Source organism: Mus musculus, chromosome 5, assembly GCF_000001635.26.
Source record: "Mus musculus strain C57BL/6J chromosome 5, GRCm38.p6 C57BL/6J".
In the NCBI taxonomy this organism is placed as follows: Eukaryota; Metazoa; Chordata; class Mammalia; order Rodentia; family Muridae; genus Mus; species Mus musculus.
In genome coordinates, this window is record NC_000071.6 from 122,573,539 (window position 1) to 122,591,365 (window position 17,827).

The window sequence follows — 17,827 nt, forward strand, 5'->3', positions numbered from 1 at the left end:
TGCCTGTGCTTGTTTCCTTAGGAAGCATTGCAGGCAGAGGATAGGGACTCATCCTAAAATGGAAGAACTTAAGAATACTGAACATTAGGGCAGGAACTCAGTCACCTATTGGGCCACTTACCTCCATGTGATAGCCAAGCTATGACTACACTACACTCACTAAAGACCTAGTATTAAGAAATACCAACTGGGGCTGGTGAGATGGCTCAGTGGGTAAGAGCACCCGACTGCTCTTCCGAAGGTCCAGAGTTCAAATCCCAGCAACTACATGGTGGCTCACAACCATCCGTAACAAGATCTGACTCCCTCTTCTGGTGTGTCTGAAGACAGCTAGAGTGTACTTACATATAATAATAAATAAATAAATCTTAAAAAAAAAAAAAAAAAGAAATACCAACTGGAGTCTGAAAAGCCAAGTGAAATCAAATATTCAAGAAAGTCGTATGATAAACATTACTTATTACATATTATGGCACTGCGGCAGAGACGACTACTCTGAACAAGGCTCTCTACTCACCAAGCTGAAAGAAATCACCCAGGTTTACAATGCTGGTAAGCTTTATAAAAAACTGAAGGGACCCCAAGGGCACGGAGTAGCTAAACCTGCGCTGGGACAAAGGTCAGAAATAGGGACGCAGGTTAGAGGAGGGGCTCATAGGAAGCTTCCCGGAATAAGTTACATTTAACCAAAAGTGAAGGCATGGAAGTGCCTTAAAGGGCAGAGAAGGAAGCCGTGACTAGCATTCCAGGAAGTAGGAGCAGCCTGTGCACAGCCTGAGACACCGGCTCCACATGGGTACTGCTCAGTGTGAGAAGGAGGCACACAAGAAACTGCTGATGAGGAACACTGACCCCCACTTCTACCGTGCCCAGGTCTTCTCCTGCTGTGGAACGTCTCTAATACAAGAGGCATTTCATTACATATAGAATTGAAAATTCCATCGTAGGGACCAGGCTGCCATATGCACACCACTTCCATATAACTTCTCAGGTGGCCTGTCCCCCTCACCTGAGACAGTTACCAACCTCAGAGAATACACAGTGCTTCGTTTTGTTTTGTTTCTTGAGTTTTGGAGACAGGGTCTTACTATATAATAGCCTTTGCTGTCCTGAGCTTATGATGTAGACCAGGCTGACTTTGAATTTACAGAGATCCTCCTGTCTCTGTCCCTCCAGTGTTAGGATTAAGGGCATGAGAGCCAGCTGTATGGTGCTTCTTAAAACTAATTTTTAAGATGGTGAGTTTAGTAAATAACATACTAAGTAAAGTCATGACTATACTACTGAATAAAATCTTAGAAATGAGAGAAAGATAAAGTTCAAAGACACTATACCAATGAGGATTTTTCTTCTAAGCTGGTCCTTTGTTGTTGATGAGAAAGATATGCTATTTTTACCCAAAGAATTAGATCTCAGCAGAGGACTGATGGCACACGCCTTTAACCTGAGAATTTGGGAGGCAGAGGTAATTGGATCTCTGTGAGTTCAAGGCCAGCCTGGTCTACAGACTGAGTTCTAGCACAGCCAGGGCTACACAGAAAAACTCCATCTCGAAAAATCAAAATAAATAAATGAATGAATAAAATAATTAATTAGATCTCAATTGAATATTTGAGATACACTAGAGGATACAGAGTATCATCATTAATTTTCAGAGCTGATAAATATTTGGGTTTCTTCAAATATTTGATTTATACATTTATTTTAATATTTTTGGTTTTTCGAGACAGGGTTTCTCTGTGTAGCCCTGCTGGCCTTGTAGACTAGGCTGATACTGAACTAGAAATCTGCCTGCCTCTGCCTCCTGAATGCCGAGATTAAAGGTGTGTGTGATGTCACCATGCTCCACTTAAATATTTGATTTTTTAAAAATTTTATTTTATGTGTATGGGTGTGCTTGCCTGCATGTATGTCTGTGTATTGTGTGCTTGCCTGATGCTGGTGAAGGCTAGAAGAGGAAATTAGATTGCCTGGAAGTAGAGTTACAGATGGCTGTGACCACCATGTGGGTGCTAGGAATTGAACATGGTCCTCTGTTAGAACAGCTAGTGTTCCTAACCCCTGAGCTATCTCTTCAGCCCCACAATGTTTGATTTTATTACCATCAACCATGGTGAAAATGCTACTCATACAAACACACAGGACAAAATGGCAGTAGTATGTTTATGGCCATCTCAGAACTGTTGAAAATTTTGTCTTAATCCTGGGCTAAAGTTAATTTAACAACACTTTTCAATGAGACTCAAGATAGCAACTCAGACAGCCATTTTTAAGATCAAATCACATAACACAATACAAACCAAAGATAAATTAATTTGATATTTACACACTGAGGAGTGATGGTGGGGAAATATGAAGTTTTTGTTTCCTATAACCAGACTACTGTGTTTCTATAACAGCATTTAATTTAATTTAATTAATTTATTTATTTGAGGCAGGGTTTCTCTGTGTAGCCCTGGCTGGCCTCTATAGATCAGGCTGGCCTTGAACTCAGAGACCCACCTGCCTCTGCCTCCTGAGTGTTGTGATTCAAGGCCACCAATGCCTGGCTATACAGCAAAAAATTTTGTATGGGCAGTAGAAACATTACAATTCTTAACAGGCCAATGATATTCAATGTGAGCTATGGGGTGATGGTGTGTGTGGTGTGTGTGTGGTGTCTGTGTGTGTGCATGTATGTATGTATGTATGTGTGTGTTATGTGTGTATGTGTGTGTTGTGTCAGTGTGTATGTGTGTGTGTGAGTGGTGTGTGTGTGGTGTGTGTGTGTGTGAGTGGTGTGTGTGTGGTGTGTGTGTGTGTGTGTGGTGTGTGTGTGTGTGAGTGGTGTGTGTGTGGTGTGTGTGTGTGTGTGTGTGTGTGTGTGTGGTGTGTGTGTGTGTGTGTATGTGTGTGTGTGTATCTTTAAAACTCTGTCACAGCATCCCATGGACTTGCCATCCACAGTTTTAGAAAATGAGCCTCAGAGCAAGGAAGTTCAAAAATACTTTTCCTTTGTTTTCTTTGTGGATTTTTGAGATAGGGTCTCCTTATGTAGTCCAGGCTAGACTGAACCTAAACATGACACTTGGCCTTGGCCTCCTTAGTGCTGGAACTACAGGCAGGTGACAACACACTGAGTTTGATTATATGGGGACGGGATGGGGAAGAGACAGATACAGAGAGACAGATAGGCAGGCAGACACACAGAGAGAAAGACAGAATCAGACAGAGGGAGAGGGAGGTAGACGGGGAGGGGGAGGGGGAAGGAGGGAGGGGATGACCCCTGTAGCCAGGCTAGCCTTGAACTGATACTCTTGCCTCCACTTTCCGAGGCTAGGATTACAAGCATGCATCACCATGACTGGCTCCTCAAATATTTCTCTATAATTAAGTTAGCCTTGCTCCTCAGGAATCCAGCCCCCACACAGCAAATTTTCAATGGCTGGGTTACAAAAGCTGCTGAAAAAAAATCTGAGCAATCCAAAGTACCCAGAGTCTAATTCTAATAACTTGCTAATTCTCCCTTTCAAGAATAAATGTGTACACCAGCTATAAGCCCAGCCTCAGAATCCCGAGTAACTATACGTTCTATTAAAAGTGTCCTGGGCAAAGCGCCCAGGATAATATCAGCCCTGCTCATCTGGTACCCCGTGTAACATCTAGGCCAGTCTCCCTTCTCTAGCTTGGGCTCCATAACTATTTTTAAAAGCTAAAAGCCAGAGATGCTGTTGGTGGAAGAACAACCTCACAGATTACTCACCGTACTCTATGAGAACCAGTTATTATTTGGCCTTCATTGTACATTGTACCTAGGGGAGGGTACAGCGGGGTCACATGAATCACAGTTGCATACAAAGAAGCAATAGGTGACCTTCTAAGTGCTCTGCTGCTCCTGGCTAACTAAGGAGAAGGAAACACATCACCCTGTTCTCATTCCTGGACGCTCCTAATTACCACTTGAACTTTAGGTTATTTCTGGGCTGTTAAATAATATACAAAACAGTACAAAAACACTGACTCTTCAAACACTTTATTTTTTTGAGACAAGGATCTTGCTATGTAACAGAGGCCAGCCTTCAACCCAGATCTTCTGAGTGCTGGGATTACAGCTTTGTGTCACCATGCTACATTAAATATACACTTCTTAACTTCTATGGGATATTTTCCCCAGACATAGTCAAAAGGAACATGCATTTCTGATATTCTGCCACACTGCTCTTCAGAAGGCTATTTATAATATTTTTATAATCGATCTAAAAAGTGAACCAATTGCCCTCTTTAGCCCATACTTCTTTATTAGGAAGCTTGGCTCTCCATCATTTCTTGAGCACCTGCAGAGATCTTGTGGAACAACCTGCTTGCCTCTGACTCATCTTGTCACCAGTCTGCTGTGTTTTGCTGCTGCATCTGTAACAGTGATTCTCAAACTTTCCGGTCTCAAGAACCCTTTATATAATCTTTTCTATTTGGCTCAGGCTGGTCTTGAACTCATCACCCTCCTGTCTCATTCTTCCAAGAGCTGAGATGACAGAAATGTACCACCATGCCCAGCGATCCTCTTAAAATCATCAGAGATTTCAAGATTTTATTTATGTAGATCCTACCTATCGATGTTTACCACACTAGAAATGAAAATTAGCACTATGGTGTACCGCAAAGTCTAAAACACAAAAAAGCAAGCACAAGCTCTCTGGCTCCCGTAGGATGCTTGCACAGGAAGTCTCTGTAAGCGCAACTGTGTACCAGAGATGGTCAGAGTAAGCTCTCCCTCAGGCTCCTCTCTCAGAGCGGTGACAATGGTGCCTGGAAGGATGGCCAATGTCAAAGGCTCAGGAGCAAAGTGGCACAGTCAGAGTGTCCAGGCACTAAAGACAGGGAATCGAATGGACAGAGGAAGCCTGCAGAGGTTATATCTGAGCAGACTGGGAATGTTTATGGAAGTAAGATCAGTAGGCTGGATTCCAAGGATGGAGAGTGATGGACAGAATTGAGGGGCTGAAATGACACAGACACAGACTAGTCAGTCGCAGGCATAGGGAAGGCTCAGTGAGAGCATGGGAAATAAACATACCAAGGTGATAACATGACCTGTGGGGCACAAGATTGATATGTGGATGACATATGGAAGAAGAAGCTGGAGTAATTGGTATGTTGACTAAATTAAGCACTGCGTGAGGGGACTCATTAATACAGGCATAGTGGCACACATCTGTAATTCTGACATTCAGGAGTCTGAGGGAAACAAACAAACCTGAATTTGAGGCCAGCCCGAGCTAGATGAACACCATTGCAAAACAAAGCACAGCAAAGCAAAACAAAGTCAGTAAGGATGTAGCTCAGTGCATAGGGCACTCGCCCAGCATGCATGAAACACAGGTTGATATCCAGAACTACATAAAAATAGATGCTGTAGTAGTCTGAATAATAATAGCGCCCGTAGGCTCCTATCTTTGAATGCTTAGTCACTAGGGAGTGGTACTATTTGAAAGGATTATAAGGACTAGCAGATGTGGGAAGGGAAAAGGGAAAGGAAAAGGGAAAGGAAAAGGGAAGGGAAAAGGGAAGGGAAAAGGGAAGGGAAAAGGGAAGGGAAAAGGGAAGGGAAAAGGGAAGGGAAAAGGGAAGGGAAAAGGGAAGGGAAAAGGGAAGGGAAAAGGGAAGGGAAAAGGGAAGGGAAGGGAAGGGAAGGGAAGGGAAGGGAAGGGAAGGGAAAGATTTGCCCCGTGTGGTGGCACACACCTTTAGTCCCAGCACTTGGAAGCAGAGGCAGATGAATCTGTGAGTTTGAGGCCAGAGTGAGTTCCAGGATATCCAGGGCTATACAAAGAAACCCTTTCTTGAAGACCAAAACTGATGTCTTTTATTTGCATGAATGGTTTGTCTGCACATATGTATGTGCACTTTCTGTGGCCAGAGGAGGAACCTGCTCTCCTAGAACTAGAATTGTGGATGGCTGTCAGCTGCTAAGCGGGTGCTGGGAATCGATCCCAGGTCTTCTGGAAGAGCAAATGTTCTTAAGCACTGAGCCATTTCTCCAGCCTCATCATATCTTGTTTTATATTTATGGTGGGAAGATTTTAAAGTGGTAGTTGCAACTGAGAACCAAAGCCTGGTGCATTATGGTTCCCATAAGGCACCTCTGCAAATAATTGAGGAGGAACCAGTGTAAAAAGAATGTTTTATTGTGATGTGTTCTGTAAACTAGGAATTATGATTCCTGTCATTTCTCACCTTTGTTGTAGCTTTTACTATTGAAATACACCTCAACATTATCTTAAGGTGTTTGCTCACTGTAAGAATTGCTTCTACAGGTTGTGGTAACTGGGCCAGGAGGGAAAGGATAGAGGTGTGGTGCTAGGCACAAAAAGTACCCAGAGGTGGTGGCCTGCTGTGGCAGCAGCATTGCTGGGAACACACTGTGGGGGCCTATACTACCTGGGGATTCAAGAATAGCCTTAGTAGACAGCTGCTGAGTGCCAGTGTGTCCTGGAGCTGGATCGGCAGTCTGTGGAGGTGCACTTCTTCCTGGGCAGTGCCAGCTGGAGATGCAGTGAGGATGCAGCCACTGCCTGCCCCCCCCCCCCCCCCCGCCAATCTGCAGTGAGCCTACACCTTGCCCAAGGAGCAGCGTCAGCCCAACCTCCGGGATGACATCACTAGCCTCCTTTGCACAGGCGGCAGCGCCAGAGCAGTAACGAGGAGTGGCTCATCCAGCAGGAGAGCGAGCTGCATGCCCATCTCACCAGGCTCACCACTGTGGAGCCAGAGAGGGAATGTCCCCAGCTATATCCTGGGAACCAGGAAGGAGGTGAGAATGGCAGTCACATGGAGGCCCAGCAGGCCTGCATTGAGGCCAAGCACGACAAATCCACGGCAGGCAGGGACGAGCTCTTCTCTCAGGTGAACAAGAAGGGAAAGAAGCGAGCTATCCCTGAATACCAGTGTGGCAAGACTGCTGCAGGAAGTCTGCATCACACTCAGTGGTGTCACCTGTGATGGCAAGGACACTGAGGAGCAACTGTAGGCCTGGTGGCCTCTGGCACAGAGACAACTCATCCCCAAGTGGCCACAAAGGAAGTCACTAATGCATTCTTCCATCAGGATAGTGGAGTAAAGAACTGATGAGACCCCATCCCCTGTCTTGGCTGGCACGCTGATCCAAGACAGGACAGGGACAGGAGCTCCATTCCCTGCCTACAGTCCATGTTTCTGCATCTGCCTTTCTCCATCAGATCTACTGGCTGTTCTGAAATACTCTCCCTTCCCCCTTTCTGGGCCCCTGAAATGGAAACTTAAGGGTTCTTTGGAAAGTCAGCTGTGTTGGATGGTGTTTTGCTGGGGCAAACAGGCGAAGGAGTTTTTCAGGCAGACTCATGAAGGAACATTCTGCTGAAGACACAGGAGAAAGGCTGTTCTGCTAAAGCAAGCACGTGAAAGGACACATGATGCAAGAGTCTTTGCTAATGGCGCACATGTATTGGTCCGCCTTACATTGTGTAGTGGAGCTGCATTTGTTGGGACTCCATAGAAACGCACCAAAAACCTTCTGGTGGTGTGCTACAGCTTCTTGATGCTTCTGCAGACTCAGGCTGATTGGCAGAGTGATGTCAGCTGAGACAGACGCACATGCTGAGGCAAGACTCATGGAGGACATGTGAAATTTGGAGGGATTATAAAAAGAACGACCAGTGACAAAGGCTGAGTTTGGCTGATGAACAGTGACAGAGGCTGAGTTTGGCTGAGGTAGCCTTAAATGCTTGCTGGTCTTTTGTCTTCGCTGCTCTTTGCCCGCTGAGATACAAACTGAAAACTTCTCCTGATGTCCCTCCGGATCCCTCCTACTGACTCGTGCCAAGACTGATGCCTGTTTCTCTCTGCTAGGTACTGCTGCTGATTCGAGTTTGCTACTGAATTAGACTATTAGTGTATCCATGAAGTGTTTGCCAGTGGATTGAGCTGTCACTGCTAACCTGTAAACTGAACTGCCGATTTCCAGACAACACAGATAGGAGCTGCTCCAAAGAACCTTTCTATAAGTAGATTCACTTCTCCACCCTCCCACTCTGTATCCTTTCTTTCTTTCCCACTACCTCTGGTGGGCTATAGGCTAAAAGGGAAGCTAAAACATTTAAGAACCATCATTAAAAATAAGATTTGAAAGACTTCTCCTCCCACTTTTAGGCTAAAAGGAGCCTGCTGCTACCACCACCGTCCTGGGTCTGTGAGCACTTGGGAAAAAGTGCTTCAAAGTGTTCTCATTAAAGTAACTGCGGACATACTTCAAAAATATTGCTGAATTTTACAAGCCAGACTGATCAAAGAGGTAAGTAAATGACCTTTAGAGGGAAGGGAGGTGGTAATGAAAGTTGTGTGACTTTTATATTTATTTCTGTCAGCAAACACGGGTTAAAATATCAACAGTGCAATTCCATTGTTTAAATAACAACACACTGGTCCTAAATGAAAGGGCTGTTGTTTTGCTAATGACACACATATACTGTTATAAATAATTTTTTGTTGTTGTTGTTTTGATTTTTTGAGACTGGATCTTACTATGTAGCTCTGGCTGTCCTGAACTCACTATGTACACCAGACCAGACGGGCCTCAAACACAGAGATCCACCTGCCTCTGCTTCCCAAGTGCTGCGATTAAAAAAGTACACTACTACATCTGGCAAATGAATGCATCTTAACATAAAAAATTAGTTGAAATTTTTCTTCTTAGATTATGCTTGAAAGATAAAACCTTGACTAGGCAGTGGTGACGCACACTTTAATCTGAGCACTGGGGAGGCAAAGGCAGGAAAATCTCTGAGTTTGAAGCCAGCCTAATCTACAGAGTGAGTTCCAGGACAGCCAGGGCTACACAGAGAAACCCTGTCTCAAAAAACAAAATCAACAGCAAAAAAAAAACCCTCCACCACCACTGCCTAAAAACCTTAAATGTTCTATGCTTAGTTATAAAAGTTTTAAAAATATATGCCCTAGAGTGGAGCTGGAGAGATGGTTCAGCAGTTACAAGCACTTAGGGTCTTAGCAGTCACATGGGCGTTTACAACCACATAGCTCTGGTTCTAGGGGATCTCCTGCCCTCTCCTAACTTCTGAGGGTACCAGGCACATACATACATACATACATACATACATACATGTATATGTACATATAGACACACACACATGCATGTGCTACACAAACACACATGTAGAAAAACACTTATACACTTTAAAATAAGTAAATGTTTAAAATGTAGAAGAGGCTATTTAAAATAGTTCTAAAGAAGAATAATTCCAAAGTAGATGTTTCCAAGAATCACTGTAAGCAGCTGGCAGGCAGCACAGCAGGAAACAGTCCCTGCTATTTGAGCCTGATGGCCTAGGTTCCGTCCCGAGAGCCTATGCAGAAAGCCCCATGTGTCCGTGTACATCTGTGATCCTAGCATGTCTGAAAAGTGCCAGGAAGCAGAGCGGAGAATCGTGCAGCTCAGAAACAACAGAGACGGCAATGCACAGGAGGCAGGAGGAGAGAACCAGCTCCCAGAAGCTTCCTCCTGTGTCTACGCCTGTGCTGGGCATGTGCATGTGTACACACTCAAATTAATAGGCAAGTCTTTTATTAAAAGAAATCAGTTTCATGCTAATGAGGCACTTGCAGCCATGCCTGACAACCTGAGCTCTAACCCTGGGACCCACAGAGTGAATGGAGAGATTTGCCTCCCTCATGCCATCCCCTGACCTCCACAGGTGCTCTGTGCACACAGATATATTCACATGTAAGGAAATGAAAAGGTAAATTTAAAATGAAAAGAATGACTTCCAAAGGAAGTCATTCCAAAATTTAAGCATTTTATCTTTAAAGACACAGTGTTTCACTGCGTGTGTTCATGTGTGTGAACTTGCACATGTATGTGGCTGATATCACACCAGGATTTTATTTGGTGGTGGAGGACACTGACTGGGGCCCTCATGTTTCAGCAGCAAACACTACTGACTGTGCCACCTTGCCAATCACAAACAAAATTGTAAAGGTGTGCCTGGTGCCTGCGGAGGTCACAAGAAGGCAGCAGGTCCCCAAGAACTGGAGCTAGGAGTAGTTCTGAACCACTGTGTGGATGATGGGAACTTGAACCTGGGTCTTTTACAAAAGCTTAAACAGAGTGCCATCCCCAGGCTTTAAACGATTTTAGTAGTAGTAGTATCATCATTATCATCATCATCATCATTTGGGGTGTGTGTGTGTGTGTGTGTGTGTGTGTGTGTGTGTGTGTGTGCACATGCGCCTAAGTGTGTGTGCAGGTTCCCAGAGGCCAGAAAACAGCATCAAATTCCCAGAGGCTGGAGTTACAGGTGGCTGTGAGCTGCCTGATGTGGATTCTGGTCCTTCCAAAGAGCAAGTAGGTGCTTTTAACCAATGAGCTATTTCACCAGTCAAGAGACTTGTTTGAAAAAAACAAGTCATTTTAAAGGGGGAAAATAAAGGCATAGGATATAAGCAATACATTTGTGCAAGATTAAGATAAAAGCTTCCCATTTTGCACTGTAATAGGTCACCCAAACAAATGTGTCCTCATTACAGTGAAACTCCAAGCCTGCCATTGGGTAGAAAAGTGCAATTCAGTACTATCATCAATCCTGTGTACCATTATACACATGGAATCCAATGTTGTCATTTGGGAAAGAGCAGCCCCCACTGTGAATGCTTAGGTCAGTAGGATTCATGCTTTTCGGTTTAGGCCGTAGGTGCTAAGGGAACACGCTCTTATGTGGAACTAATCTATCTGCAGGCACTGGGGTGGGTAATGGATTAATGATTTACAGTGCTAGCTGTGCCTTTAGGAACAATATTATAGACTCAGCTCCTTCATGATCGAAATGGAATTTGACAAATGTTCTTTCTCCTTTTATCTGCTTACTGTGTTCCTAACCTTTTACAGTAATGATCAGAATCTGGGCTGACCTATTCCTGACACTTCGCAAGCCCACCGGGAACTACAAAACAATTACTGGACTTTCAACCTCGTTCTGAACACTTACCTGAAAACAAGAATCTGCCCCTACTCCAATTTTTTTTTTTTTTGCTTCAATATCCAGCATGAAAATTTTATTCTGAGCAATTAAGCTGGAAGGGTTTCACAAGACAGCTACACAATAGGAATGAACGTTCTGCTGCTCAGGACTATGAAGAGCCATGCATAGTTTAAAGGAGAAATGAGAAATTCCACCAAGCTCTCAAGTTTCTTCTTACAAGTGGACCAGAATGAGTACTGTCTGTTCTCAAATCCCATTAGTCCAACCCCCGTGCTAGTTTCCATGTCTCAATTAAATCACATCTTTGCCAATTGTCTGGTCAAATGATATTTAAATAAAAAGTGCATAGAAATAGGCTTGAGGGAGCTAAAGAGTTCAGGGATGGGATGCCACTATGTACAAACAACATGCTGTGTCCAAAGATAGCATTCCCATTGGTCAGGCTATTTTTCCGCTCACAGGCTCAGAAGTTTGCTCTCAGAGCTGCTACCTACTCTAAGCAAAAAGAAAATGTTTCAAAGCAACCTTTGTTTTCTGCTAAAATGGCCGTCTGTTCACAACACCCAGCATAACCAGTGTAACATAAACACGTACACAAATACTATCCCAACCTTTCCCAACCTGTTAGTATTACATTTTAAACTTTAAATTAGAAAATCTCAGCAGGCAAGCATGAACGATGTAATTATGTGCATATGGTAGTAGCTAGTTAGCTGTGCCCTCTTTACAGTCTATAATGAACAGTGTTATATGTGCTGGTTGCAATCAGCCTTAAGCAGAGGCTGGCCCAGGAATGTCTATCTTAAGAGAGCGGACCACGCCCTCCCAAGTCTCTGTGCTTCTCCTAGGAATCAGACCACCAGCTCACAGCTCACTCTAATGAACGCTTCACCTGCCGTTAATGTTCCAAGAAAAAAGCTGAAAATCTAATATTGCCTGCATCACATACTACTTCTATTATAGTAAGCTGAGCCAAATTTATTTGGTCCAATTTTGTTCTCTGTCTTAGGAAATTTTAGGACCCATAGGCCCTGCTATGATAGAGAACAATGCGATTTGAAAGGCTCTAAAAATACGGCAGGCAGGCAGGCTTGCCTCGGCTCACTTGGAAGGGCGGATGATTCAACCACAAGTGTCAAAATTTGGTTCCCAATTTTTCGGGAACTGACAGCTGCAGCAGATCTTGCCAGGATTCCCTTATCTCCACGCTGCTTCTCTTTGAAGTCCTTAAAGAAGATTTCATAATCTTCCCTATTTAGCTCTAGGATTTCTGGTGGTGGCTGCAGAATGAAATGCTTGGCTGTTTTTAAAGCTGCTTATAATAGTATTTGACTAAGCACATTTTCCGAACTGCCGAGCGTCTGGTGATGGTGGGGAAGAGGGTGCAATGGGCTGCACCCAACGGTGACCTCTCAACCCATGGACCAGGGGAACGTACACACCCTTCAGGTTCATTTGGTGCTTTAAAAGAATTTAGACCCAAAAGACATACTCCAATCTGAATGAAAACCCTGGGAACATAGCCTACAAGCTTAGATTGTTGACTAAAAAAATGGCAAAATATCACACCAAAAGAATTGGCTACAGGCTACCATATTAAATAGCAAATTTAACCTTGTGATCAGGATTATAAAACTACTTGAAGATGTAAACAGCCATGGCTAGGGTGAAGAATGATTAATTTTTCTCATCAACTGAGGCTTGCAAAATAGTGCCAAGACATTTGTTAATATTCATAGTCTGATTTAAAAAAAACAAAAACAAAAACAAACAACTTTTCAATGGACAGGCAGATCTCTGTGGGTTTGAGACTACCCTGGTCTATATATTGGGTTCCAGGCCACCTAGGCTGCACAATGAAACCATGTAGATAGAAATGGAAGCAGGGGATGGGAGGAGGGAGGAAGGAAGCAAGGAAGCTTTCATTCCAAGTGTCTGGTACCCAAGCCGCATCTGTGGTCTTTACTGTTTCCTGACTTGTGAGCTCAAGAGCGCTACAGACTATAACGGTCCACAGAGACTGCTGTCAGCATAGCATATGCTGGAGAAGGCCACAGTGAAGGTGTGAGCAGGAAGACAGCATCAGGGAGTGCATCCTAGAAGAGGCTCCCCTGGAGCTAACACCTTCCTGTTACTTGTAGAGAAGCCCACTGACAGCAGCACCTGCCACCAAGACACCGACACTGTCTTGGTCCTGCCTTCTCATTACTGCTGCTACTGGTGTAGCTGCTCTAGCTCCATCCCAATGAGACTTCTGTGTAATACATGTAAACACTTCAAAACAGAAAAGGTAAGATCACTTAAGATCTTGTTCCAATACTCAAAGTTGTCTTAATTTGGAATAATGGCAGTGACTTGCACTTTAAACCATATATGGATTTATGTTATTGTTTAGATTTAAATTTTATTTTTATTTTATGTGTGGAGTGTCTGCCCAAGTGTGTCTATGCATCACGTAAGTATGGTGTCCATGAAAGGCCAGAAGAGGGTGTTGGATCCCCTGGAATTACAGATTCCATGTGGATGCTGGGAATTGAACCTGGGATCCTCCAGAAGAGCAGCCAGTGCTCAGAAACACTAAGCTGCCTCTCCAGCCTCCATATGAAGATTTTTAACCAGAATCTAATATCAAACTAACTTACAAATTAAAGTGTGTTTTCTCTTATAAGTGATAACATTTTGAAAAGTCACACTGAGATATTCCTATATGCTCCGTGGAGGGTGATTCCCACCTATTTTATTCATTGACTTTCACTCTTAATTAATTAACTAATTAATTTAGCTTTAAGACAGGATCTCTTTATGTAGCCCTGGCTGTCCTGGAACTCACTCTGTAGACCAGGTTGGTCTCGAACTCAGAAATCCACCTGCCTCTGCCTCCCGAGTGCTGGGATTAAAGGCGTGCACCACCACTGCCCAGTAACTTTCAAATCTTTTTAACATGAAATTTTATTCTCAAACAAAGTCTTATTTTCGTTGTTCAGATAAAACAAATGAGGTGGCTGTTCTCAACAGAGGATGTGAACATGCCCCCCCTGTCTGCTGGGACCCTTCTTCTAGATGTTGCCCTGCTATAGTGTGAAAATACAATGTTGAGCTTGAGGAAAGGCTATACAAACCCCAGATACCCTGAGCCACTCAAAACCCATAAAAGTTACAGAAAAAAATGTTAATATTATCTAAATTACAAAGTATCTGAGGAAAACAAAAGAAACTAACACCATAAAGGAATTTGTTAACTCAAATAAGAAGCTAATAGTTAAAACTGTTCCATGGCTAGAACAAAAAAACTACATTAGAATGTGTCAAAAATATATGCAATTATTATTTTTAGAATCTACACAGGTGTTTGAGGAGATTCTTTGGCTTCTACTCAAAACACAGTACAATGCTACTCAAATTTCTCAAACCCACAGAACAGTATTTCTGTGTCTGTCTCCAGAGACAGGCCTGACATGATTTAAAGATGCATTATCACTTGTTTCTCTCTGGAAGGGTTGGATTGGGGATAAGAAACAGTCCGACTTTCATACTATAACAATCTATTCAGGAAGCTGGGCAGATTAATCAGCTCTGCAGATAAGCGCACTGGCCGCTCTTCCAGAGGACCCACATGTGGCTAACAAGTCTCTGTAACTCCAGGGGCTCCATCTCCTTCCTCTGGTCTCCCCAGACACCAGGCATGCACATGGCACATAGATACACATACAGAAAAAACTCACATACACATAAAAAGTTTGAACTGGACTGCACTGATCTTCTACATGTCTCTTACTCTAATCACACTAACAAGATTACCATCACAAGTACATTCCTATTGTTGGACATCCATTACCAAAGATATGGGTATTTGAGGTTTTTGTTAACTTGTTTGCCATTCATTTTATTTATTTATTTATTTATTGTTACCAAAGGTATGTTTTTAAAGACTGAGCACATGGCAATGGCTCAGTGAACAGCTGCTACAATAATTCTTACCAGCACTGTCTTACTCCATCTTGAATCTAGGTTATGTATCAAGTAGAAAATTATTTCATAGTTTTCTAATAGCTCCAGTTTGAACGCTGCTCTCAAATGTTAAGCTGTGAACTAGAGTTTTAGTTTCCACAATATCCACGCAGTGATAACGAGACCAGAGAAGTCTCAGAAGCCAACGCACCGGAGCGTCTGGTGCTGTACGGACCCTGTAGGCACTAATGCAGTCAGTCTTCATCGTGAGCAGGGAAGACACACCTAGTCATCTGGCATTAACCATCCTGCACACTCTGTACATTCACACTTGCCGATGTGGATGAGTGGCACTCAGACGACGCCAACGTGCATTAAACCCCCCCCCCCATAGAATGATGGCTCCACGTGCGACGTGGTGACTCAGCCCGCTTTGTAAGAAGCTTTGATATCAAATATTTGATGTGTTTTTCCTAGAGACCATCATCCCCATTTTACAGACGGAAAATCCTCAGAAAAGTCAAGAATCTTTTCAAGGTCAGTAAAAACACAGACCGTACTTTGGACAAGTCTCAGCTGTGCAATGCTCTCCCTGGATGCACTTAAGCGGTCCTCACTCTGCACGAGGTTCTGTCATGGCATCCTTTATAAACACTATACAACCAACCCATCCTCCCTCCTTCCCCACCTTCTCTCAGAGTCTATGTAGTCCATCCAAGCTGGCCTGGCACTTGCTATGTAGCCCAGGCTGGCCTCAAACTTCTGACAATCTTCCTGCCTCAAGGCACTCCTGAGTGCTGTGTTTACAGGCACAAGCCACAAGCAGGCAGCTTCGTGCCACTCTCTCTTAACACCCTCTCATCAAGTGCTCCGATAGGTAACATTTAAGTAAGAGGGGTTGAGTGACTACCATGTGATGCCAAATAAGAAACTCCAGAGAAGGCCGCCCATCTTATGTAATGTTAAGTAGAGCAAGCTTCCTCCCCTTGCCCATATGGTCTATCCTCTATCAAAGTTGAAAATAAAATTGGTCTACCAAGATTTGTTCTTTAGAAATTACGCATAATGTTCCCCAATACCTTCTGTTCTCTTAGGTAAATGCCAAATAATTTACTTGATTTGTTCTAGTTTTGATCACACATTTCTCAAAAATTAAGTTGACCATAGCAATTCCAAAGCTATCTTTTTCCACTTAAAAAGTATTCTTGGTCTGCTGTCAGATACCTCTACACAACATGATGTCTTGAAAATAAAGGCTTACAGCTTGTCACTGGGTTCCTTCCCCCCACATGTGCATAGAGAGAATGCCCAGTGAGCCTGAGGCAGGGTCCACAGCACTGTGGTCACAGCACTTGCCCTGGCACTGGGCCTTCACAGTTGATAAAACCTAGGAAGCAGGCAGGAGTCTCCTACCCAGCTCCTGAAGGATGTGTCGACCACATGCTGCCTCACTAGCAGTGCTGCTCCCTTTAGACTGAAAGCCACGTTGGAAAGCTACAGTCAGAAGCTCAGGGGACACTCTGCAGCAGAGGAAGAATCCACTTGTGCTGGGCACAGGGAAGGAACACGGCCAATTTTTCACAGTATTAACTCAAGAACTTCTCAAAGTCCAAAATGAGGTTTGGCTATGTGCAGCTTTTCAAAGGAGCCTCTGCTGGGGTCTAGAAGCTAGAGAATACAGGCAAGGTGTTGGAGTCCAGCTGTGGCCTGCCACTTGAACTGCTACGTAAGAAAGCACTGGGCAGAGACAAGACTCTGGGCTTTATTCAAGATGTCTGGCTTTACCCTCAGCTGCACTTGAGCTAATTTTATGGAAAACAATGAAGAATGGTATTTTGCTACTCGAGTTCAGCCATCAGCAATCAAGATTAACTGCCCCACTAACTTACAAGTCTGACGCCATAAACGCAATTATTAAAGCATTGCTCAAAACGCAAAGGGCATAGGAATGTAGCATTTTAAAACAGATAAACATGCAGGATGAGGTCACTTTCACGGTTGTTAGTCAAATGCATACTACTAACAGCAATTTAGTAATAAAGCTTTCTTACTTTATTAATCAACAAAGACAAATTCTTATCTATTTGATTCTACTAGGTTTGCTTTGCTTTTATAATTTAATACTTAAATAAATCCAATATTAAGTCATTAAAATGTAAAAGCACTGGTGATGGAGAGATGGCTCAGAGCACGCCCTACTCTTCCAGAGGACTGAGTCTGGGTCCTAGCACTGATATCAGGTAGTTCACAACTACTGTGACTTCAGTTCTACGAAACACAACACCTCTGGCCTCTGCAGTCATGCATGCTCACAAGCACACCCTCCCCACACACACACACACAATTTAAATCAAAAGACAAGTGAAACTCTGGAATACTGTTTCGAAAAACTCCAGTCTTTCATATCTTATATCAAGAAATTGTCAATATTACCTCAAAAAGGACAAAACATTTAATACTTCAGTTTTTGTAACTTTTACTAAATGAATTAACTTCACACCAACATACACTTAAGAAGTTAACCGCGTCAGTGATCTAGAACAAACTTCACTGTCATAACCTTCAGTCATGGGATGCTTCAACTTACCTCATCTCCCTTCAGAACCTCAGTGCCGTCGAACTCCCGGGTCTGGTTTGTTTTCACCAACACCTCTCTCTCAAGGCTGGCCAGCTTCTCCTTGGTCTCCTGCAGCTCCTCAGCTTTGGCTTCTTTCTTACGAGAAATGATGGATGCCTAGTTGGATAGTCAATACGAGAATAAAATAGTAAATACATTCAGTTTTCTGTTATCTTGTGAAATTACCTTTTGGGGGAGGATTTTCACCAATATAAATGTTCAGGGTCAGCTTTGCTGCTCCTGACCAACACTGCCT

The 17,827-nt window shown here is 43.5% G+C and overlaps 1 protein-coding gene and 1 pseudogene across 9 annotated transcripts in view; one reads left to right on the forward strand and one right to left on the reverse strand.

Annotated features, from left to right (window-relative positions):
- The window catches only part of Ift81 (intraflagellar transport 81), a 74,282-nt gene that overhangs the window by 33,274 nt on the left and 23,181 nt on the right, over positions 1-17,827 (reverse strand). For all 9 annotated transcript variants that reach the window (XR_003955576.1, XM_011248162.1, XM_006530128.2 and 6 more), the window contains one exon: positions 17,542-17,688. Coding sequence is in view for 8 of the 9 variants with exons in the window: in XM_011248162.1 (XP_011246464.1) it covers positions 17,542-17,688 (147 nt within the window). In the remaining variant the exon portion in view is untranslated. The remainder of the gene's footprint in view (positions 1-17,541; positions 17,689-17,827) is intronic.
- Positions 6,345-7,083, forward strand: Gm18941 (predicted gene, 18941; annotated as a pseudogene).